The sequence below is a fragment of the Bufo bufo genome, chromosome 3 (genome assembly GCF_905171765.1).
Source record: "Bufo bufo chromosome 3, aBufBuf1.1, whole genome shotgun sequence".
NCBI classification, from domain to species: Eukaryota; Metazoa; Chordata; class Amphibia; order Anura; family Bufonidae; genus Bufo; species Bufo bufo.
Window position 1 is genome coordinate 416,958,734 of NC_053391.1, and position 24,319 is coordinate 416,983,052.

The 24,319-nt window shown below is 42.2% G+C and overlaps 1 protein-coding gene across 1 annotated transcript in view; it reads right to left on the minus strand.

Annotated features, from left to right (window-relative positions):
• The window catches only part of ALCAM (activated leukocyte cell adhesion molecule), a 114,757-nt gene that overhangs the window by 13,305 nt on the left and 77,133 nt on the right, over window positions 1-24,319 (minus strand). The window contains exons 7-14 of the mRNA XM_040424919.1: window positions 21,604-21,731; window positions 18,438-18,567; window positions 15,476-15,588; window positions 13,557-13,689; window positions 12,517-12,650; window positions 11,345-11,482; window positions 10,667-10,705; window positions 10,074-10,179 (exon numbers count right to left, since the gene is read on the minus strand). Coding sequence (XP_040280853.1) covers window positions 11,357-11,482; window positions 12,517-12,650; window positions 13,557-13,689; window positions 15,476-15,588; window positions 18,438-18,567; window positions 21,604-21,731 — 764 coding nt within the window. The 3' untranslated portion in view covers window positions 10,074-10,179; window positions 10,667-10,705; window positions 11,345-11,356. The remainder of the gene's footprint in view (window positions 1-10,073; window positions 10,180-10,666; window positions 10,706-11,344; window positions 11,483-12,516; window positions 12,651-13,556; window positions 13,690-15,475; window positions 15,589-18,437; window positions 18,568-21,603; window positions 21,732-24,319) is intronic.

The window sequence follows — 24,319 nt, forward strand, 5'->3', positions numbered from 1 at the left end:
GCGCCAGGATGTAGTGCACATAGGTGCACACTATGACTTGACGCTGTGCGATGTCAGGTAGCAGTGCAGCACGGGCCGCAAGAAGAATAAAGAGAGGTTAGTGTCAGTGTGGTCTGGAGCAGAAGGTAAGTTCATTTATTTATTTTTCTGATACAGCGGTATGAGGAGGAATGGGGGGGGGGGGGATCTGATCTGAGGTGGAATAGGGGGTCTGATAGAGGTCTGATGGGGCTTGGGGGTCTGATCTGAGGTCCAAGGAGGAATGGAAGTCTGGTCTGAGGTCTAAGAAGGAATGAGGGTCTGATACAGAGGTTTGTATGGAGCTTGAAGGTCTAATCTGAAGTCTGATAGAGCTTGAGGTCCGATCTGAGGTCTAAGAAGGAATGGTGGTCTGTTATGAGGTCTGACGGAGCTTGAAGGTCTGATCCAAGGTCTGATAAAAAATAAAAATAAAATTTCCTTCTCTACATTCTAGGGGAGTCTTATGGTCCAGTGCATCTGATGGAGTGAAAAATTACATAATTGTACAAAACAGACTAAATAATACAAAGTTATCTTTTTAGGGTTTCACAAGTCTACCCTATTGCCTTTGCAGTCACTTTCACCTGCACATCCAAGCCAATCTTGAAGCTGAAGACTCTTCCTGACATTGGTTGGAGGCCTAAATATCCTTATTTGACTACTCCAACTGACAGGTCATAAAAGTGAAATATGTCTAGTTTCTAGGGAAACCCTTCAGCTCAAAAGGAAACTACCACTGAATATTGAGGCATGATTAAATTATTTTTAACCCCTCAAGTACAGAGCCTAATTTTTTTTTTCCTTTCTACCTTCCAAATGCCACAACTTCTTGTTCACATAGCCATATGAGGGCTTATTTTTATGGGAAAAGTGGTATTGTTTAATGGGCTTATTTAGTTTACCATATATTGTACTGGAAAATGAGGGGAGGTGGGGAATTGTGGGGGGAAACAAACAAACAAAAAAAACAACACAATTTCACCAAGGTTTTTTCATTTTACAACTTTAACAGTGCTCTAAATGTGACACAAACTGTTGTAAAGTAGAAATGCCTTAGTTGCCCATAGAAACCAGTCAGATCCTACCTTTCATTTTCCAAAGGAGCTGTCAAAAATGAAAAGGTGGAATCTGATTGATTGCTATGGGCAACTAAGCCAGTTCTTACTTTACACCAGTTTCATAAATCTCCACCAACGTCTGTATTCTACAGATCAGTTCGATTGCGACTAGGGATGAGCGAATCGACTTCATGAAACATCTGAAGTCGATTTGCATAAAAGTTTGTTTCAATACTGTACGGAGCGAGCGCTCCGTACAGTATTAGAATGTATTGGCTCTGATGAGCCAAAAGTTATTACTTTCGCGAAGTCTCGTGAGACTTCGGGTAATAACTTCAAAAATTTATTTATACTGTTAAAACCCTTTTCCTGAACTCGGGTTCGGTTCAAGAAGATCCAGATGATTGTTACCAGGGTGTGTCCATGCACAGTCTGACACTATCCTATCAGTGTTGCCAGTGTCAGACACCTCCCCCCCTTCTGGTAATACCCATCTGGACCTTTATAGCAATTTGGTAACTAATTCATTAATTCTAGCAGGAATAATAAAGGAATTGCACAAAATACAGTCATAAGAATAGATGTTCCAGAATTGTTAATACATGGGGAATGCATGTATTTACTATAACAGACATGTCAGGAGAGGTGACAGGTCTTCTTTAAAGGGACACTGGCAGGCCCATATTTAGGTATATATATGACAGTACAGGTCTTATAAAGTGTATTAGAATCATCTAAGTATCCCCCCTGTCCACCTTATAAATACAGTAAAATGAAGTTTTATAACCTGCTTGAATCGTCTTCAATCTGCCCAAGGGGCGGCGTTTCATCTCCCCTTGCGCCCAGCCAGCCTCCCCCAACTGCCGTTTTGAAGCGCTGCCCAGCTCATCAATATTCACTTCGCTGGGCGGCTACTACTGTCCCCGACGCAAGATCCGGCGCATGCCCAATACAATCCTATGGGCATCGGCCTCCGGCTAATCTTCAGCGCATGCGCCCGGCACCCTCACTGGCCAGGATCACATCGCGCCTGCGCACAGTCTGCATCTCAGAGGCCGATGCAGCCTCTGCTTTATGCGCATGCGCCGGGCACAGTTCAGAGCAGCGCTTCAGAGTAGCCGCCCAGCGAAGTGAATATTGATGAGCTGGGCGGCGCTTCAAAACGGCAGTTGGGGCGAGGCTGGCTGGGCGCAAGTGGAGATGAAACGCCGCCCCTTGGGCAGATTGAAGACGATTCAAGCAGGTTATAAAACTTCATTTTACTGTATTTATAAGGTGGACAGGGGGGATACTTAGATGATTCTAATACACTTTATAAGACCTGTACTGTCATATATATACCTAAATATGCTTATTGGGCCTGTCAGTGTCCCTTTAAGCTTGAAGGATGTGTCTTTGCTCAACCATATTCATTTTGTAACCAATTAAATATTGTAATTTGTATCTCTGACATGTTTATGTGTATATATACACTCACCTAAAGAATTATTAGGAACACCATACTAATACGGTGTTGGACCCCCTTTTGCCTTCAGAACTGCCTTAATTCTACGTGGCATTGATTCAACAAGGTGCTGATAGCATTCTTTAGAATGTTGGCCCAAATTGATAGGATAGCATCGTTGCAGTGATGGAGATTTTGAGGGATGCACATCCAGGGCACGAAGCTCCCGTTCCACCACATCCCATAGATGCTCTATTGGGTATGAGATCTGGTGACTGTGGGGGCCATTTTAGTACAGTGAACTCATATGTCATGTTCAAGAACCAATTTGGAATGATTCGAGCTTTGTGACATGGTGCATTATCCTGCTGGAAGTAGCCATCAGAGGATGGATACATGTTCTCATTCTGTTTACGCCAAATTCGGACTCACATTTGAAAGTCTCAATGGAAATCGAGACTCATCAGACCAGGCAACATTTTTCCAGTCTTCAACAGTCCAATTTTGGTGAGCTCGTGCAAAATGTAGCCTCTTTTTTCCTATTTGTAGTGGAGATGAGTGGTACCCGGTGGGGTCTTCTGCTGTTGTAGCCCATCCGCCTCAAGGTTGTGCGTGTTGTGGCTTCACAAATGCTTTGCTGCATACCTCGGTTGTAACGAGTGGTTATTTCAGTCAACGTTGCTCTTCTATCAGCTTGAATCAGTCGGCCCATTCTCTCTGACCTCTAGCATCCACAAGGGCATTTTCCGCCCACAGGACTGCCGCATACTGGATGTTTTTCCCTTTTCACACCATTCTTTGTAAACCCTAGAATAAGGTTGAGCGTGAAAAGACCAGTAACTGAGCAGATTGTGAAATACTCAGACCGGCCCGTCTGGCACCAACAACCATGCCACGCTCAAAATTGCTTAAATCACCTTTCTTTCCATTCTGACATTCAGTTTGGAGTTCAGGAGATTGTCTCTTGACCAGGACCCACCCCCCCTAAATGCATTGAAGCAACTGCCATGTGATTGGTTGACTAGATAATTGCATTAATGAGAAATAGAACAGGTGTTCCTAATAATTCTTTAGTGTGTAATACTCATATATATATATATATATAATATATACACACACACACACACACACACACACACACGAAAACTCAAAAAAATTTGAATATTGTGCAAACTTCATTTATTTCAGTAATGCAACTTAAAAGGTGAAACTAACATATGAGATAGACACATTACATGCAAAGCGTGATTTTCAAGCCTTTATTTGTTATAATTTGGATGATAATGGGTTTACAGCTTATGAAAACCCCAAAGTCACAATCTCAGGTCCTCTTTGCTCAGGGGATGTGGATTAATTAGCTGACTAGAGTGTGACACTTTGAGCCTAGAATATTGAACCTTTTCACAAAATTCTAATTTTAAGCTGCATAATGCAATTCCTTTTAATATGCATTACTGAAATAATGGATCTTTTGCCCAATATCAAATTCTTCAAGTTTCACCTGTGTGTGTATATATATATATATATATATATAGTATATATATATATAAAATCCATCCAGATGTGTTAGCTCTTTCATGGCTCTATGAAGATCCATTGGACAGTGAATGAGGGGCACTGCCAACAGTTATATTTGCAAATCCACCATTTCACTACACCTGTATCAATGCAGTAAATTTCCTCATAACAGTTACAAGACTGACAAGGGCCACGTCAACACTGACAGCAGGAGATAATCCCTTTATAAAATATAATTAAAGGGCATATCATTTAGGCATGCTGATTGACAGCACGAAGCTATTACCACTTCAAAATCTTACATTTCAGATTCTCACTGAAAGAGAAAACTGCTCAACAGCTACAACATCTCAGACATATTTTTAGACTCCAATTTCTCACTGTGTCTTACCTAGAATAACGCCTCTTGCACACGACTATGTATTTTGCGGCCCGCAAAAAAACGGATCCGCAAACAATATGGATGACATCCGTGTGCATTCCGTATTTTGCGGAAGGGAACAGCTGGCCCTTCATAGAACAGTACTATCCTTGTCCGTAACGGAAATACAAAAACGGAATGCACACAGAGTGCCTTCAGTTTTTTTGCGGACCCATTGAAATGAAATGGTTCCGTTGGTACGGTCCACCAAAAAAATGGAACGGAATGAAAATATGTTTTGTGTGCAAGAGGCCTTATAAGGAGGCAAAACATTTGTGAACAAAACAGAAATGTTGACTATCATTATGTTGTTCTAGTAGCAAAGACTATAGATTGTAGAGTTACAGATTGTAGTATAAGGCCCATGCTGTAGTAAAAGGTCTCTCTGCTGAAAATACTTTCAGATGAATCCACTTACAACATTCACCCTTTTCCAACTCATTTCAATTTTTTTTTTTGTCCAAACTGACCAGAATACAAGGATTTTGAAATCACAGAAATCAACATCCTCCATAATGTTCACATAAATATTAGGCAAAAAATCACAGCTGACAAACTGCTCTCATGTCGATACGCAGATATTAACCCCTTCAAGACCATAGCAAGTTTTTACCTCAGGACTAGGCCATTTTTTGCAATCTGACATGTGTCACTTTATGTGCTAATAACTTTTAAACGCTTTTTACTTATCCCAGCCATGTTTTCTCGTCACATATATGTACTTCATGACAGTGGTAAATGGAGTAAAAAAAAAAATTCATTTTTATTTCTAAAAAAAATATAACCAAATTTACCAAAATTTGGAAAAATTGGCAAATTTCTATTTCTCTACTTTTATAATAGACAGTAATACCTCCAAAAATAGTTATTACTTTACATTCCCCCATATGTCTACTTCATTTTTGGATCATTTGTGAATGCAATTACATTTTTTGGGGACGTTAGAAGGCTTAGAAGTTTAAAAGCAAATCTTGAAATTTTTCTGAAAATTTCAAAACCCACTTTTTAAAGGACCAGTTCAGGTCTGAAGTCACTTTGTGAGACTTACATAATAGAAACCACACTTTTTAAACAAAACCCTCAAGTTATTCAAAACTGATTTTACAAACTTTGTTAACCCTTTAGGTGGTTCCACAAGAATTAAAGGAATATGGAGATGAAATTTCAGAATTTCACTTTTTGGCAGATTTTCCATTTTAAGCCATTTTTTTCCAGTAGCAAAGCAAGGGTTAACAGCCAAACAAAACTCAATATTTATTACCCTGATTCTGTAGATTACTGAAACACCCCTTTGGTGATCGTAAACTGCTCTACGGGCACACGGCAGGCACAGAAGGAAAGGAATGCCATATGGTTCGGAAACTACGGGATAAGTGGCAGTTTTGTTTGGTACTATTTTAGGTACATATGATTTTTGGCTGCTCTATATTACACTTTTTTTGTGAGGCAAGGTAACAGAAAATAGCTGTTTTGGCACCATTTTTATTTTTTGTTATTTACAATGTTTATCTGACAGGTAGATCATGTGCTATTTGTATAGAGCAGGTTGTTACGGACGCGACAATAGCCAATATGACTTTTTTGTTGTTTATTTCAGGTTTACATAATTAAGCATTTTGGAAAAAAAATCTTTTTTTTGTGTCTCCACATTCTGAAAGCCATAGTTAAATTTTTTTTATGTAGGGTCTCATTTTTTGTGGGATGAGATGATGGTTTCATTGGTACAATTTTGGAGTGTATGACTTTTTGATCGCTTTGGTATAACACTTTTTGTGATGTAAGGTGATAAAAAATGGCTTTTTTTACACTATTTTTAATTTTTTTTTTACGGTGTTCACCTGAGAGGTTAGGTCATGTTATATTTTTATACAGCATGTGATTACGGACGCGGCGATACCTAATCTGTATACTTGTTATTTATTAAAGTTTTACACAATAACAGCATTTTTGAAACAAAGAAAATCATGTTTTAGTGTCTCCATAGTCTGAGAGCCATAGTTTTTTTTTAATTTTTGGGCGATAGTTTTATGTAGGGGCTCATATTTTGCGGAATGAGGTGACGGTCAGATTGGTACTATTTTGGGAGGCATACGCCTTTATGATCGCTTGGTGTTGCACCTTTAGTGATGTAAGGTGACAAAAAAATGATTTTTTTAGCACAGTTTTTATTTTTTGACAGTGTTCACCTGAGGGGTTAGGTCATGTGATACTTTTATAGGGCCGGTCTATATTGACGCGGCGATACATAATATATCTACTTTTCTTCCCTATTTTTTTACAAATTTTTTTTTTACTTTATTTTGGAAAAAGGATGCTTTTTTTTTTACTTGAAACTTATTTTTTTATTATAAAAAAAACACTTTTTTTCACTTTATTTTACTTTTTATATTTGTCCCACTGTGGGACTTCATCTTTTCAGGGTTTGATCCCTGTTTCAATTCATTACAATACATTCTGCGCGGGGGGAGGGATGGAGTCAGAGGTAGCCCCCTCCCTTTGTATACCCCGCACATGTCGCGGTCACACGTGAAATGGTTAATCCGCCGGCATCACCGCACACACCGATGCCGGCGGATGCAGCAGGGGCCCGGGCTGCGGATCGGGCGGGTGGAGCTCCTGCACCCACCCGATCCCATCACGTACAAGGGGTTAAAGGAAATAGGTCACCAGGAACTTCACTTTTAAACCAGGCATAATGTCTTGTAGGACCAGCTCAGCCAAATGTAATGATACCTTTCACTGGGCTATCCGTTGCTTCATCCTGGAGGGAAAAAAAACTCTTAAAAAATGAGAGGCTACATGCACTGAAGGCAGGCCCAATATACTGTTTGAATCCTTGCTCCTCTGCCCTCGTCTGTCAGCCTATCCCTCAACTTTATTGATAGGACCAAGTGAGAGGACTATGCAGGAACCTGGTCCTCTCAATCAAAAAGGAGAGGGGGGATAACAGAGGAAGCAAGAGGAGAAAGAGAAAGAATTGACATGCTGCATAAACTGCATGGCAATTCAATATCTGTGCAGTGTTTCCCGCATTGCGTGGATGAGATTTGCTAAAATCTCATCAATTTAGGGTAAATATACCCTTCTAGTTTAATTTTGACTTTTAGCGATTTCGTTACTATGGACAGGAGCTTTTGGTGTCCTCCACTATTAAATCTTTTTAAATTTTCCTTAGAAAAATGCATTTCAAAATCTTGTTGAAGAAAACCTGTCGCCACAAAATGCAGTGCAATCTGCAGGCAGCAGGTTATTGAGAAGCAGGAGCTACAGATTGATCTGTAGTTTTGAGAGAAGATTCAGTATAACTTGTAATTTATACATTTAAACCTCTACTCGTTCTGCGCTCAGTTTCACAAGTGGGTGCTCTTATGACTGATCGCATTCCCCGTGTAAAGGCCGACACAGCAGACAATTACCAGGAACAGACTAATCGTTCCTCATAACGGCCTGATCGTCAGCAGAGGTGAGAGCTGCATTTACATGCAGCAATTACCTCCACTGTATGGAGAAGAGCAATTGAGTATGGAGAGGCTTGAGCCCACCCTTGGTGCACTTAACAGCTTCATATGCAAATTAATTAAAGAAACCTTTTCTCATTGTGCCTGGTTTAGGCTACTTTCACACTGGCGTTTCTGGGTCCGCTTGTGAGATCCGTTTCAGGGCTCTCACAAGCGGCCCAAAATGGATCAGTTCAGCCCCAATGCATTCTGAATGGATAAGGATACGTTCAGAATGCATCAATTTGGCTGCGTTTGGTCTCTGTTGCGTTTTTTAGACGGTCACTAAAACGCAGCTTGCAGCGTTTTGGTGACCGTCTGACTATGCGGAGCTAAACGGATCCTTCCTGACTTACAATGCAAGTCAATGGAGACGGATCCATTTTTCACTGACACTATATGGTGCAATTGAAAACGGATCTGTCCCCCATTGACTTTCAATGTAAGTCAAGACGGATCCGTTATAAACGACTTTTTTATGAATAATGCAAACGGATCCGTTATAATCGGATACAAGCGTTTACATTATCGGTGCGGATCCGTCTGTGCAGATACAAGACGGATCTGCACCAAACGCAAGTGTGAAAGTAGTCTTAATAGTAAATTTTCTGGTGCTAGACTACATTGAATGTCTCAAGTGTAAGTCAACAGGCCACTTTCATATAAGACAACTTTTTTTTTATTGGATAATGAGCGCATCGTAACAAATTTCCTGGACCCAACTATTTTAGAAAGAAGGAAAATCCCAGGTTATCTCTCTGCACTTGATGAAGAAAAGAAAGATACCCCTTATTTCAAATGCAGCATCTTTTTTGTGTGACTCCTGTGCCCTGAGCTGGAACGACACACGTCGGTTATGGTACAGGAGACCAATTGTTTCTGACCTACACACATCTCTTATGCTGATCTCTAACTACAAAGCTTGGTCCACAAAAGGATAGATACATTTAAAGGTCTACTGAAAGGTAAGAACATTTGCAGGGCAAATACTACAGCATTATCTACTCTGTAAGTACCGCAAAGTGATGACTATGGTCATTTCCATGTAGATGTTATTATAGTGCTGGCATTATTATTTGGCTTACAGTATAGTATGGGCACAACAGTATAGTGGGCACCACAGTCTGAGTGATGTGTGCTCCAGACTGGAGACAATCTGCTGTATCACCACATCTAGAACAATGTGGGGCGTGATTGCCGTCCCCGGGTCTCGATAGTCTTGGGATTACAACCATGGTATGTTTGGAAGGCAATAACACAGTGGGAGAGAACATTAGATGACCACAACAAAAGGTTATATAGGATGTTAAAAAAAAACTTTCATGATACTTACTAATAGAAACCAAAAAGTGACCATACACTTGATTAAAAAAAAAAAACAACCTCCCCCAAAAAAACAAAAACAAAGCAAACAGCACAACATCCACTGATTCCCCTGCATGCCCCCCAACCATTCTGGTTTTTAGGGAGTTGAAATCAAACCTCCCCAGGGGAACAGAAATCACAACCTTACACCGATATACCTCAAAGTGGACATTTCATGGTGAGTATGTGGATCTGGGGCAGGGCTGATAACACGTCTATTGAATCAGGAATCAGAGGTTGAGAGGAGTGCTCCTAGTTTGGAAGAGGGTATTCTTCCAATCTGGGGCAGAGTGTTACTGCAGGGCGACTACAGAAAGCCCCTGCGGCAGTCTCTACTCTATAGTCCAGTAGTAAATTCTATAATTATCTGTTTGCAGAACAGAATTTGGTAGGCAACAGCCTGGGAGCTAAGCATAGTAGTAAGGCTGTTTTTCACTCATCTAGATTGCCCATCACGGGCAGATACAAAGTAACAAGCCCGGCAGCTGTGTGAGAGCAATGTAACCCAATGCAAACAATGGTTTTAGTCACTGTCTTCTTACGTAAAATACATACTGGTAAATAATCATATAGCAACTCTGTATTGCTTGACTAAACTTTACTTACACAAAACCATAATATCCATTTATTAATCTTTACATCTCACTTTTAGGTATGCACTCTACTGACCGTGCCAGGGCGATTTATTCATCATTCAACAGTTTTTTGCATTGCACAGAATGAGGTTATTAAATGAAATGTTCAACTACCTTGATCTCTTAACGTATATCCAGTAGGCTAATCCGGCAACCAGGGCAGCAAGCAGAAGGCCAACAACAATTCCCACAATGAGTTTTGCGTTGTCATTACTTTCACCTATAACGTGATCATTAGACAGAAATAATGGTAAAACGAAACCCAACGGCAGATATTAAGGAACACGTATTTAACAGAGAAACAAGTGAACGCAAAGAAATGTGGAACATAAAAGTGAGCAGCTCTGTGAATTCATCTTTCCATTCAAAACGTGAGATACAAGGATGACTTTGAGACTTGCTCTCAGGCTTCATGTCACTCTCTCCGCACAGACATACTAATTGTATTTCCTCCCCTTCATCGTCAAGTATTTAGTATGCAAAACAATATACACTAGAGCTCCAATCACCCCACCACCGCATTACTAATTCTTATCACCTTCCTAAACACAAGATTGCTGACTTACAAAGACATCTTTTAGACAGTTCTAAGAGTTAAAGTGCAGCAGAAAGAAAGATAGTGTCCTTCATTAATCTCTAGCTGTGCAGCAAGTAAAAGAAGTTAGTGGAAAGGAAGAAGAGAAACCTTACGCTACGGCTTTACTTACCACTTGTATCATTAGGTTCAAGTGGCTCTGGAATGCTGACTGAAATGAAAAATTGAGAAGTGAAATTAAAAAAAAAACTTCTTCTGAAGAGGTATGAAAGTCACCTTCACCACCATAATGTGCTTTAATCTCCAGCAGTAAAATGACTCTTCCCTTAGTGCAAGTAAAACGACTGAGAAGGTTTCACTTTTTCACCGATGTAATGGGGACTTGACTAACCAAATCTTCTTTTCAGAATCCTCTTCTGTACAGGATGACAAGGTTAATACAGACAAAGGAGAAGTGCAGAGGGATAATTCCCAATGCACAGGGAAGACTGTAAATCAGGTCAACCGGGAGGTTCTTATCCTTTTAATTATGCTTTTTAGAGGCCTTTTGGCTTCTTTCTGCAGCAATTTAACTCGGATGTAAGCTGCCATTTCCAATTTTGCCTTTTTTTTTTTGCATGAAAATAGTGCCATCCTTCCATCCATGCATTCATTGCTCCATAAACTGTCAGACTATGGGGTGAATTAATGGCAACACTCGACTTGTAGTGATGTAAGGTGGGATTTTACTTCTTGACAGAGAAAAGAAAGGCATGAGTGGTACACAAGCCAGCGAGATGGATTTCTGGCGCCACACTTAATTACAGTAAAAGACAGAGGACGTCAGCATGAGTGAGTGAGAGGTACTTACTGCTGAAATATTTTAAAGAATGGGATTATTTCTTTTCCCCAATCTGTTTTCAGCGCTGCAGGTTATGGTGACATTTTCTTCTGGAGAGATGATAATTTTGGCTGAATATTTTCCATTACTTAATGTGATTTCTTCAGTCTGTAGAATAAGAAATACGGTAAGGTCAAATTCTGACACTATATACTCAAGAAGAGTTGCTTTCTTCAATCTTGTCTTCACATGTGTGCTCAGATACCATAGTATTTCTTCATATATCATTGAGAACAAATAAATTGTAATATACATTCAGCTATTCCGCAGGCTCTGTTCACATCTACAGATATAGCAGGGTTAACACACAAACTCTTAACTCAAATTTCTTAACTCATCGCGTTATCTTGAAACAAAAGTCATTGAAGGTGTTTGCCTAACGCATTTAGTTTAGATAACACGTCTCAGAAAGCATGTGTGTTAACTCTTCTACATCCGTACCTCGCTCTGCGTTACACATTCCGTCACATTTGCCAGAGAAAACCACGATGCTACGGGCACCATGATGGAATCCAAAGGACCTCCATTATAAGCCACGGAGGTCCATTTAGTGCCATCAGGATCGGCCTCACCTGCGCACACTAAATGACACTCATGGTATACAAAAAAAATCCACTAGCCACCAAATTTTCACAGTAAGGCTACTTTCACACCGTTTGAAGGGGCTCGCTCCGTTTGAAGGGGCTCACGAGCGGTCCTGAACGCAGCCGTCCGGCCCTAATGCATTCTCAGTGGAGGCGGATCCGCTGAGAATGCATCCGCCTGCAGCGTTCGGGTGTCCGCCTGGCCGAGCGGATCCGTCCAGACTTATAATGGAAGTCAATGGGGACGGATCCGCTTGAAGATGACACCATATGGCTCAATCTTCAAGCGGATCCGTCCCCCATTGACTTTCAATGTAAAGTCTGAACGGATCCGTTCAGGCTACTTTCAGACTTAGAAAATTTTCTAAGTTATAATGCAGACGGATCCGTTCTGAACGGATGCAAACGTCTGCATTATAGGAGCGGATCCGTCTGATGAAACATCAGACGGACCCGCTCCGAACGCTAGTGTGAAAGTAGCCTAAGCCAGCCAAACAAAATAAGTTAACCCTAGAACATTTATCTACATCTATTAGAATGAGTGCAGTAGAAACTCACCTTGTTTAGGTACAATCCATTACTTAAACTGACACACTGCACTTCGGGCTTTGGAAAGCCATCTACTTCATAGAAAATTGTTTTTGACTTTCCATCAGGGTTTGGTTTTTTAGATAGCTTGATCCGTGGCTTTCCTACAGAGAGAAAATAAATATATTCGGCACACAGAACAACAATTCTAGATCTACCCTTTCAGCTATTCTCTTAGAAAAAACAATAGCTTAAAAGATGTCTAAAAAAGTCTTGCAAAATCAGCATGGTATGAAATACTGATCTGAATGCACAAGAGATGTAGAAAAAGGTGAGACTTCAGGTTACAAATATGAAAAGCCATAGCAACCAGAGGACGTAATAGGCTCACATTAAAGAGAAACGTCTCCACTTTCTTTCTCAAACACCTCCTGGTTGCTGTAGTTTTTCTCTTTTTTCTTTTTAGGACTGGAACGTAAGATAAAGATCGCCCTGCATCCAGAGTCAGACACAGTTCTACAGACCTAAAACATCTAAATATTCTTTTAAAGGCGTCTTCCACAAATAATTTTCTAGTTTCCAAACCAGCACCTGGATCTGAATAATTTTGTAACTACATGTAATTAAAAAATTATTATAGCTATTAGTATATCTATCTGTATAGCGCCACCTGCTGTTTGTTCTTTTTCTAATTTCTCTGTCCTGCTCACTGAGATGGAAGCACATGCTGAGCTCCATCCATCACTGGAAGAAAGGACATGCCCCCAGAGAAAGTGCATGCCCCCTAAGCCTGCCGAAAAAAATCTAGTAATGAATGAGGAGATATTTGGATCCATGTGAGGTGCCTGGCTGGTTCCAGCTTTGTTAGAAAGAGATTGTCATGTACTAGATCAGGCATGCTCAACCTTCGGCCCTCCAGCTGTTGCAAAACTACAACTCCCAGCATGCCCGAACAGCCTACAGCAGGGCATTGTGGGAGTTGTCGTTTATAACAGCTGGAGGGCTGCAGGTTGGGCATGCCTGTACTAGATTATGTTTCATTTAAATGTATTATTGCAAGGTTTACTGACCTTCACAGTAAGCCTTAGTGGTTTTTTTCCGCCTTAGACCATCAACTTCTAATAAGCTAGTCTCACACTCATAAACACCCGAATCTCGATACTGAAGATTTGTAAAAGTAGGTGGTGTGAGAATTTTTTGGTTCTGGAAAAGAAAAGAGCACAAAAAGTCATTTTACACGTCACGAAGGTTGCAATGAACTTCTTGCAAGTTGAAGAACACTGCCAACAGGTCTAGAAATTGGCTGTAATTCCACCTCTTTAAAAATGTATATAAAACATTTAAAATAATCACAATAAAATAAAGGATTTAAATATACATGGTGTTCTTCATCTCTCTATATCACTGTCAGGCTCTTTCCTACGTAAATAAAGGAATAATGTTACTCCACTCTGCTCACATGTGCATGGAAGGCTCCGTTGAGAGCCTTTGTTGCAGATCCCGCTATAACAGGCATGCTGAGCTGTTGTGTATGGTTAAACAACAGACACCATAAAACAGAAACCTGTCGGACCCCATTATAGTCAATGCTGTTTGTCAGGCGCTTTAGTGGAAGTGTAGCTCTGAGAGAAACATACGGTAGCCTCACACACAGATATGTGAACCAGGGAGCAGACCTATTACCATCTAGAGAGGAAATCTGTATAAACAGCAGTTACGTGGAATCTATGAATTTAAACCCCATAACACCAATAATTTCTAGGTTATAAATATTAGAGGGAATGCATCACTTATACTGACAAAGGTTATGTACAGAGGTAATTAAACAGGAAGCGGGTGAGCACTAACATCCCCTATTGTGAATTGCGCAATCTTGAGTTAGTTAGTTATACAGGTGTTAGCTGCCATTGAAATCCTGCCTGTGATGACAATGAAATGCCTACTGAAAAGTGGTCTCTACAGATGAGGAAGCTGCCGTATTTCAGATTTCGTTTTAATGTAGTGATATGAAATTAAAAATAAATAAATAAAAAAAAACTTAAAAATATGATGAACATAATGGTTTGATTTAAAGGGCTTCTGTCAGCCCACTAAACCGTTATTTTTTTGTTTTGTTTACTAATAATCCCTATACTGCGAGCTCTGCATACAAGTTAAATAATCATTTTGGTCCTGTAGAATTTGATAAAAAGCTATTTTAAAAATATGCAAATTACCTTGCTACCAGCAAGTAGGGCGGCTACTTGCTGGTAGCAGCCGCATCCTCCGATCCTAATGACGCCCCCTCCGCATTGTGATTGACAGGGCCAGAGAAATCTGGCGCCTGTGCCGCGGCCGTACGTATCTTCAATCTGCGCTGCGCACTGAGAGGCGGCCGCTCGCTCCTCAATGCGCCTGCGCCGGGTGTTGATGTGACGTCATCGGCGCAGGCGCATTGAGGATGGAGCGGCCGAGCGAGTGGCCGCCTCTCAGTGCGCCTGCGCAGATTGAAGATAGGTACGGCCGCGGCGCAGGCGCCAGAATTTTAATACTAACAGGCAGGGCCAGCAGAGAAAGATCCTGTCCGCTGGCCCTGTCAATCACAATGCGGAGGGGGCGTCATTAGGATCGGAGGATGCGGCTGCTACCAGCAAGTAGCCGCCCTACTTGCTGGTAGCAAGGTAATTTGCATATTTTAAAATAGCTTTTTATCAAATTCTACTGAACCAAAATGATTATTTAACTTATGTATGCAGAGATCGCAGTGTAGGGATTATTAGTAAAGAAAAAAAACAAAAACGGTTTAGTGGGCTGACAGAAGCCCTTTAAGAACTAGGTGACAATAACATAAATGCATCAGTTGTGTCTGGCTGCCATGCATATTCTGTATAAATCAATGCAAAGGACATTCATTTTTACCACACTCCAGTTAAAAATGCACTGATTTTCTATTCTAGATCTGTGTGCATAACAGATGTTTGTGGCGGCCATAAAAGGGAATAACACTCACTTTCATCCATATAACCGAAACATTTTTACTGGCAGAAGGAATGCAAGACACGGAAAGACTGTCTCCAATCTGTTTGGTAATATCTCCACTAGGTGTCAAGGACAAGTCTAAGTCTAGAAGACAAGAATAGAATCAGAGATTATTCAGTATCAGTGGTGGGTTTATTTAGCAGCATTCAGTATCTGGAGCCTAGACCAGCAATACGTGATAAGCACAAAGGAAGGAAGATATAACTAATGTCACTGATAAATCTTTAAGAACTTTTGCTTGTTTTAAACACAGAGACAGTACAGGGTGGTGCTTTTCTTCTTGGACTCTTTCCATGGCTATCACTTAGAACCAGAGTATAACAGAAAGCTTGTACATGTAAAACCCCCTAATATGAAGAACACGACGCTCAACCTCTCCTGATTGAAACCGTTGCTCATACAATACGGATATGGATTGTAATTAAAGGGGTTGTCCAACAGAATGATTTGCTTGTTGTGCTGGGAGTGACAGAAATCAGCCAGCTCCCTTCAAACACAGCACTGATCAAGGCGGCGGGAGGCAGGGAGAGCAGGATTGGAGACGACTAGGCCGCTGCCCCCCTTGACTTCAAGCCTGACTTGAAGCACGGGGCAGCAGCTGAATAAAACATCGATTTCTCAATGAGGCTAAATGCTGGAAAACGAAGAAAAAGTGCAATAGGACACTACTATGCAGCACTATAAGGTACTCTGAACAGCTTAATAAGTGATTTTTTTTTGGTGACAGTTTCCCTTTAAGACTGTAGCACACTATAGACTATGAGGCTAAATTCAAAGGGATTTGTATGTAGACATTAAGGTCCATTTACACCACCTGATGTCCAGGCAGATTAGCGCTAGGGATGAGTGAACCTCATATTTTGAAGTTTGAGTTTGTGTTCGGGTTGGGGTGTATGCTGAGTTGCGTTATGGATTCCGTTACCACGGACCAAAACGCAATTACATGACGGAATGCACAGTCTATGGCCTGCCTAACGGAACGTATAGTCTATGACTCCAGCATAACGAAAACCGGACGGATCCGTTATGCTGGCCATAGAATTCTATTATGACAGAATGAATAACGGAATGCCTCTAAAGGCAGTCCGTTATATATTCCGTCATGGAATTGCGTTATGGTCCGTGGTAACGGAATCCATAACGCAATTCAGCATATATCCCAACTCGAACTTCAAAATATGAAGTTCGCTCATCCCTAATTATCGCTAAAGGGCATTTGTATGAACGCTTGTTAGCGATAGTCAGCTGGTGTAAAGGTGCCTCCAATTACACGCTAAAAATGCGAAATGCATTAGTGCAGTCACTTAAATCATTTGCCAGCAGCAGATCATGCCATCTGAACAGCACTCTGCTGCCTACAAACAATGATCCTGTAGGGGATGAGAGATGGCATTAGCGATCGCATCTCCTGCATGGACAAGTGATGTCGGAAAGGAGTGAGTGAGCAGTGTAAAGTGTCCTTTACAAGGGTCTATTAGTAAAGAGTGTTTGTCAGCCGGTCTACATTGTTATCAGTAAGATAGACCTGAGCTATAATGAGTGTTTATAATGGCAGAGATCAGAGATAAGGAGTCTCTGAGGGGCAGAGAGAAAATTCAGATCACTCTATTAGAGCATCTCATCCCTGTACAGAAAAAAGGGTTCCATATTTGTAATAAAGACCAATTTAAAAAATGATTTTTTAGCTCAAAAGGAGTACAATGCAATAATAAAAAATAAAAATAAATATTGTCCCCAAAAGGTGTACATAGCCTTTAAACGGGTATTCCAATCACAGACAATGGGGGAATATTGCTAGGATATGCCCTCATTGTCTGATAGGTGCAGGTCCCACCTCTGGGACCCACACCTACGCGGAGAACAGAGTGGGGAGAGTAGCGGCTGGTGGCCACCGCCAAGCGCTCTCCCCATACAAGTAAATGGGAGTGCACCGCGCTTGGCCGACCACCGCTCCCCATTTATTTCTATGTGGCGGCCCCATAGAAATGAATGGAGGGCAGTGGCGAATGCGCGAGCCACCACCTTTCCCTACTTCGCTCTTAGTGTCTGTGATGGGAATACCCCTTTAAGGTCCCTTTACATCAGACAACAGAGAAGCAGACTGTCGGGAGGAAAGCAATCTGTGATCTCCTCCAGAGTATGGGAATCACTAATGCCATTGCTCTTCCCCATGCTGACTCGTTGTTTGCCGGCAGGAGATCATGTTTACACAGCATGATCTGCTGTCGGAAAACGACGATTTTTGTGTATGCACAAATGATTGGATTACCCGGTGAACAAGCATTTGGCTCGTTCGTCGAGTAATCGGCGGTACATTTACACCGCCAGATAATCGCTAACGAGCCTTCCTATGATGCTCATTAGTGATTATCTTTAGGATTCTCAGCCCAAGTAAATGGTCCTTTAGACAAATGTGTCCATTCCTGCACTATATTTATCATCTAGCTGGAGCCACTGTGATAAATCTGGTGCAGGTCTAGACAGAATGGCTATGTTTACGCTATCTACAGGCTTCGTAAATGTCCCCCGATCTCCCCATGAAGCTTAGCATCACATCTAAAGTGACATGATGCAGACACAGATTCTTTTGCTTCTTGTTGAAGAAAACAATGGCATCCTTTGCACACATTCACTTTTTTAGCTTCAGGAATTCATGATGAAAACAAACAATAAAAATCAAATCTCTACATCAAAACATAAAATTTAACAAGACAAAAAACAGCTATAAAAGAGAAGGCATTGCATATTTATGTATAGGAAAAAATTGGCTATATAAATACAAGCTCTATAAGCCTTGTTCTGTCATAAACATTTCAAAATTCATCCCATTTAAATGAAAATTCTTATTATCCTAAGAAAAATTCCATATTATTACAAATACAAGCACGGAAATACTGTGTATATTGTAAGACAGACTCTTGACATTTACTTACAATGCACAGTCACCATTGTTGAGGCAATCATAACTTTGTTTAACAATGAGCATTTGTAATCCCCTGTTGCATTTCTTTTTATGTCATTTATAAGGTAGGCACTTGAACTTCGTATTCCTTCTTCTTGACCCTAGAAGGAAAACAGATGAGGCATTTTGTCATACAAAACAAAGAACGTGCTGATTTACAACACTGATAAAACAGGTACATCACAGACACAATCTTTTAACACAGTTTGACTATTCAAACAAGTGATAAAAACTGGAGTGAAGAAAAGAATGGGCTAGTGTGGGGGTTGCTTCCAATCCTTCCCCAGCCATTGGCTTCAGTTTGGGTTCATGTTTAAGTTAACCCTGTCCTGACAAGTACTCAGCCCTGCCTGTGTCTTCACCTGCTCCCCAGCCTACCAGGTTATCCTGTGTCCCACGAATCTACACTACCAGACTGCTCCTGCAGGGTGTGTTTCCTGTATCCTGAGGCCTCTGGTGCTTGCACTGGAGTTCCTAGCCCAACTACATTGAGACTATAGCAGGAGGTAGCAATCTGGTACTTCCCAGCAGTGAAGGTCAGATCTAGGGCTGGCAGTAAAACGATTATTTCAGAATTGAGCATTCTATCGATTATTTTTTACGATTAATTGAGTAATCTAATAAGAAAAAAATGAATTAATAGACTGTTTTCCTTTATAAAAACCCATCAGACCCCCTGCCATCAGTCCCCAACATCCTTCGTTCCACCCTGTGTGATCAGCCCAAGTGCATCAGTTCCACTATCCCCCAGCGCCATCAGCTCACCCCCACCCCAGCAGTGCCATCAGCTCCATTCCCCCAGTGCCTTCAGCTCTCTCCCACCCCAGTGCTTTCAGCTCCACTCCCCCAGTGCCATCAGCCCCTCCATGCCATGTCCCCCAGTGCCATCAGATAAGCCCCTCCGTGTCCCCCAGTGCCATCAGATAAGCCCCTCCGTGTCCCCCAGTGCCATCAGATAAGCCCCTCCGTGTCCCCCAGTGCCATCAGATCAGCCCCTCAGTGTCCCCTACTCCCCCAGTGCCATCAGATCAGCCCCTCTATGTCCCACACTGCCATCAGTCAGCCCCTCCACTCCCATCTGCCCCTCCATGCCATCCATTGCCGGCTGTTCCCCTTCAGTGCCATTTCCCCAGCGCCTGTGAAATAAAATACTTACCTTTCCTGTAGGGGGCGCCGCTCACAGCTCCTTTCCTCTTCTTCTCCGCGCACTGCACTGGATCCTGATGTCACACAGCATCAGGTCATAATACGCGCTTACGTGCACTATGACCTGACAATGTGTCAGGATACAGTGCAGAGCGGGTATCGGGCCGGCGGGTGTCCACGAAGCAGTAAGTAATAGCAAGCGATTCACTCGTGCGCCGTGGTCCCATGACACAAACAAATCCTTGATGCAAAAAATTTACATTGAGGATTTTTTTGTGGTCGAATTACTCGATTCAATCGAGTAATCATTTCAGCCCTAGTCAGATCCTGTAAAGGGGTTAAAGGGTGTATACCAAGAGCACTCTGGAATAATGCTCTTAGGGTTCAGCCCAAAGCCAAACCGGGTAGTTGGCACAGTGGGTCCTCACTCACTGATCCGTAAGAATTGTTTTGGGAGGGTAAGGAATAATGCTTTCAGATCTTTTCTCTCTATTCCAAACACAGTTGGTCCTGAAGATGACTTGTATCACTAAAGGATTCATGAACCCTATTAATTATTAAAGCCAGTGATCCACTTAAAACCTGTTAGGATATGCTCTTCAGTGTACATATTCAAGATTTCAAATCAACACTAAAAAAGAGTGTTCTCTACACTGTTTGCGATCTTTATGAACAGCATGCTCCATTTCAATATGGGACAGTGTAGGAGGGAGACTTGAATTATTGCAACCCTTTACTCCCTACCTGTTGATATCAGCTACAAGAGCAGGAAAAGAGAGCGATAGTGAGATATCTAGATAGATAGACAGAGCTGAAATGACTTAACGTGGACCTGTCACCACAAAATCTACTGCAATGGGCAGGAGGAGCTGAGCAGATTGAAGTATAGTTTTGTGGAGGAAAGATTAAGGAAAACTTGTAACATACATTAAATCTCTGCTATTTCTGACTGCAGTTGTACAGGGGAGGGGTTATCAGTGATTGATAGCATTCTGTGTGTGTATACAAAGATAGCTGTCAGTCTAGGATAGTTGTACATGGGGGAGGTGTCATCAATGACTGATAGCAGTCTCTGTGTAAGTGTGTATACAGGGATAGCTGTTCATGGAGGTGGTCTTAAAGAGGTTGTGCCAAGTTTTTAAGTTATCACCCATCCACAGCTGATTGCTCTTGTTATGGTGGGGGTCCCAGCAGTTGGACAGCCATCACTGATCAGCTAGTTATCCCCTATCCTGTGGTAGGGGATAATTAAGAACTTGGCACAACTCCTTTAAGTCCAGAAAAAGCAGAGGTTTAAATTTATAAATCACAAGTTTTAATGAATACCTCCCAACAAACTATATATCAATATGCTCAGCTCCTCGTGCTCTGTAACATGCTGCCGGCATACTGCACTGCATTATGTGGTGATGGGTTCTCTTTAAATATCACTCCCAAAAAGTGAATTACGAGCCGCTTGTGAGCCTATAAAGGGAACTTGCAGACTATAAAAGTCCTGAGTTTTCAATGATCCAAGCACAGTGTAGAAGTGATCTTACAAGGAAGATCAGAGGAGTGGCTGTAACACAGCAGTGAACTAGTTAGTAGTGGTCTACACCACAAATGGCTAAGTTTTAAAGGGAAAGGCTCTACAAAAGGTAAAGTTTTTGCTTTTCACTGGAGGTTTGTTTAAATAAACACCTGTCTAACACAGAATTGTGTTTCTTCAATGGGTCATGGTTTTTAAAGGGGCTGTCCGGTTTCTAGATATAGATATCCTCAGCAAAAGTCATCAAGATCAGATAGGTTGGGTCTGATAAGTGGTACCCACGCTGTTTTTGGCAGCCGCTGGTGCGGTAAACATATATTCGACAAAGCCAGAGAAAGGGTAGGTCAGCAGTATTTAAAACAAGGAAAATACCTTTCGGTAGACAAAGTAATGGATGCAAACAGTCTACTTTACAATAGCCAAGTCCAAAAAGTACAGATCAAGAGATGTAGAAAACACTTACCGGGAGGTAAAACAAGAATTCTTGTGGGGGTGGATTGCCATTTCCTATACACTTCAATGTAATGTTATCTCCCTCTTTTATGGTTTTTTTGGGGGACTGCACATGTATTGTCACCTTTTCTGTAGGGTCTAAGAAAAAGAACGAACAATTTATCAAGCATACAATTATGTTGCACATAATATACAATTTAAATGATTGAATTACACAACATTTTCACATTAAGCTGGGCAATGTAATTGCTTTAATGCATCCTTTATACCTGGATTGAAGTTAATGGGCACTTTCTAAACACAGAACCATTCCTAATGAAAGAGTAATATAAAGAAAACCCTATAATACAAAAAAAATAGAACAATTTTGCAGGTACGGCAAAAGCCATTACTATTTTTCTCTGTGAAGGACCAGTAGAAAGAACTTCACAGTAGGTGTCTTACTGTTAGGCCTCATGCACACGACAGTATTTATTTCACGGTCCGCAAAACGGGGTTCAGTTGTTCCGTGATCCGTTTCTGTTTTTTTTTTCCGTGTGTATTCCTTGATTTTTGGAGGATCACCAGACATGAAAAGTGAAAAAAAAAATCTAAGTCAAGTTTGCCTTGAAAATGATAGAAAAAAAACGGACACAGATCACGGATGCGGATGACAATCTTGTGTGCCTCCGTGTTTTTTCACGGACCCATTGACTTGAATGGGTCCGCGATCCGTTGTCAGTGAAAAAAATAGGACCGGTCCTATTTTTTTCACGGACTGGAAACACGGATAACGGACGCGGATGACAAACGGTGGCATTTCCGAGTTTTCAACGGACCCATTGAAAGTCAATGGGTCCTCAGAAAATCACAGAAAACGGAACAACGGACACGGAACACAACAACGGTCGTGTGGCATGAGGCCTTAAGGGAATTTTACTGTTAAAGGGGTTCTGCAGCTTTTTTAAACTGATGATCTATCCTCTGGATAGATCATCAGCATCTGATCGGCAGGGGTCTGACACCTGGGACCCCTGCCGATCAGCTGTTTGAGAAGAAAGAGGCGATGGCAGTAGCGCCGCGGCCGTCTCAACTGTTTACCGCAAGACAAGTGACTTCACGACTAGTATCAATGGCCTGGGGCGGGGCTAAGCTCCATTCAAGTGAACGAAGTTTAGCCCCACCCAGGCCATTGATACCAGTCGTGACGTCACTGGGCCTGCGGTAAACAGCGAGAAGGCCGCGGCGCTACTGCCAGCGCCGCCACCTTCTCAAACAGCTGATCGGCAGCGGTCCCAGGTGTCGGACCCCTGCCGATCAAATGCTGATGATCTATCCAGAGGATATATCATCAGTTAAGGCTACTTTCACACTAGGGTTCGGGGCTCCACTTGTGAGCTCCGTTTGAAGGGGCTCACAAGTGGCCCCGAACGCATCCGTACTGCCCTAATGCATTCTGAGTGGATGCGGATCCGCTCAGAATGCATCAGTCTGGCAGCGTTCAGCCTCCGCTCCGCTCAGCAAGCAGACACCTGAACGCTGCTTGCAGCGTTCGGGTGTCCGCCTGGCCGTGCGGAGGCAAACGGATCCGTCCAGACTTACAATGTAAGTCAATGGGGACGGATCCGTTTGAAGATGACACAATATGGCTCAATTTTAAAACTGATCCGTCCCCATTGACTTTCAATGTAAAGTCTGGACGGATCCGTCTGAACTACACTGCTCAAAAAAATAAAGGGAACACTTAAACAACACAATGTAACTCCAAGTCAATCACACTTCTGTGAAATCAAACTGTCCACTTAGGAAGCAACACTGAGTGACAATCAATTTCACATGCTGTTGTGCAAATGGGATAGACAACAGGTGGAAATTATAGGCAATTAGCAAGAACCCCCCAATAAAGGAGTGGTTCTGCAGCTGGTGACCACAGATCACTTCTCAGTTCCTATGCTTCCTGGCTGATGTTTTGGTCACTTTTGAATGCTGGCGGTGCTTTCACTCTAGTGGTAGCATGAGACAGAGTCTACAACCCACACAAGTGGCTCAGGTAGTGCAGCTTATCCAGGATGGCACATCAATGCGAGCTGTGGCAAGAAGGTTTGCTGTGTCTGTCAGCGTAGTCTCCAGAGCATGGAGGCGCTACCAGGAGACAGGCCAGTACATCAGGAGACGTGGAGGAGGCCGTAGGAGGGCAACAACCCAGCAGCAGGACCGCTACCTCCGCCTTTGTGCAAGGAGGAACAGGAGGAGCACTGCCAGAGCCCTGCAAAATGACCTCCAACAGGCCACAAATGTGCATGTGTCTGCTCAAACGGTCAGAAACAGACTCCATGAGGGTGATATGAGGGCCCGACGTCCACAGGTGGGGGTTGTGCTTACAGCCCAACACCGTGGCAGGACGTTTGCATTTTCCAGAGAACACCAATATTGGCAAATTCGCCACTGGCGCCCTGTGCTCTTCACAGATGAAAGCAGGTTCACACTGAGCACGTGACAGAGTCTTGAGACGCCGTGGAGAACGTTCTGCTGCCTGCAACATCCTCCAGCATGACCGGTTTGGCATTGGGTCAGTAATGGTGTGGGATGGGCATTTCTTTGGAGGGCCACACAGCCCTCCATGTGCTCGCCAGAGGTAGCCTGACTGCCATTAGGTACCGAGATGAGATCCTCAGACCCCTTGTGAGACCATATGCTGGTGCGGTTGGCCCTGGGTTCCTCCTAATGCAAGACCTCATGTGGCTGGA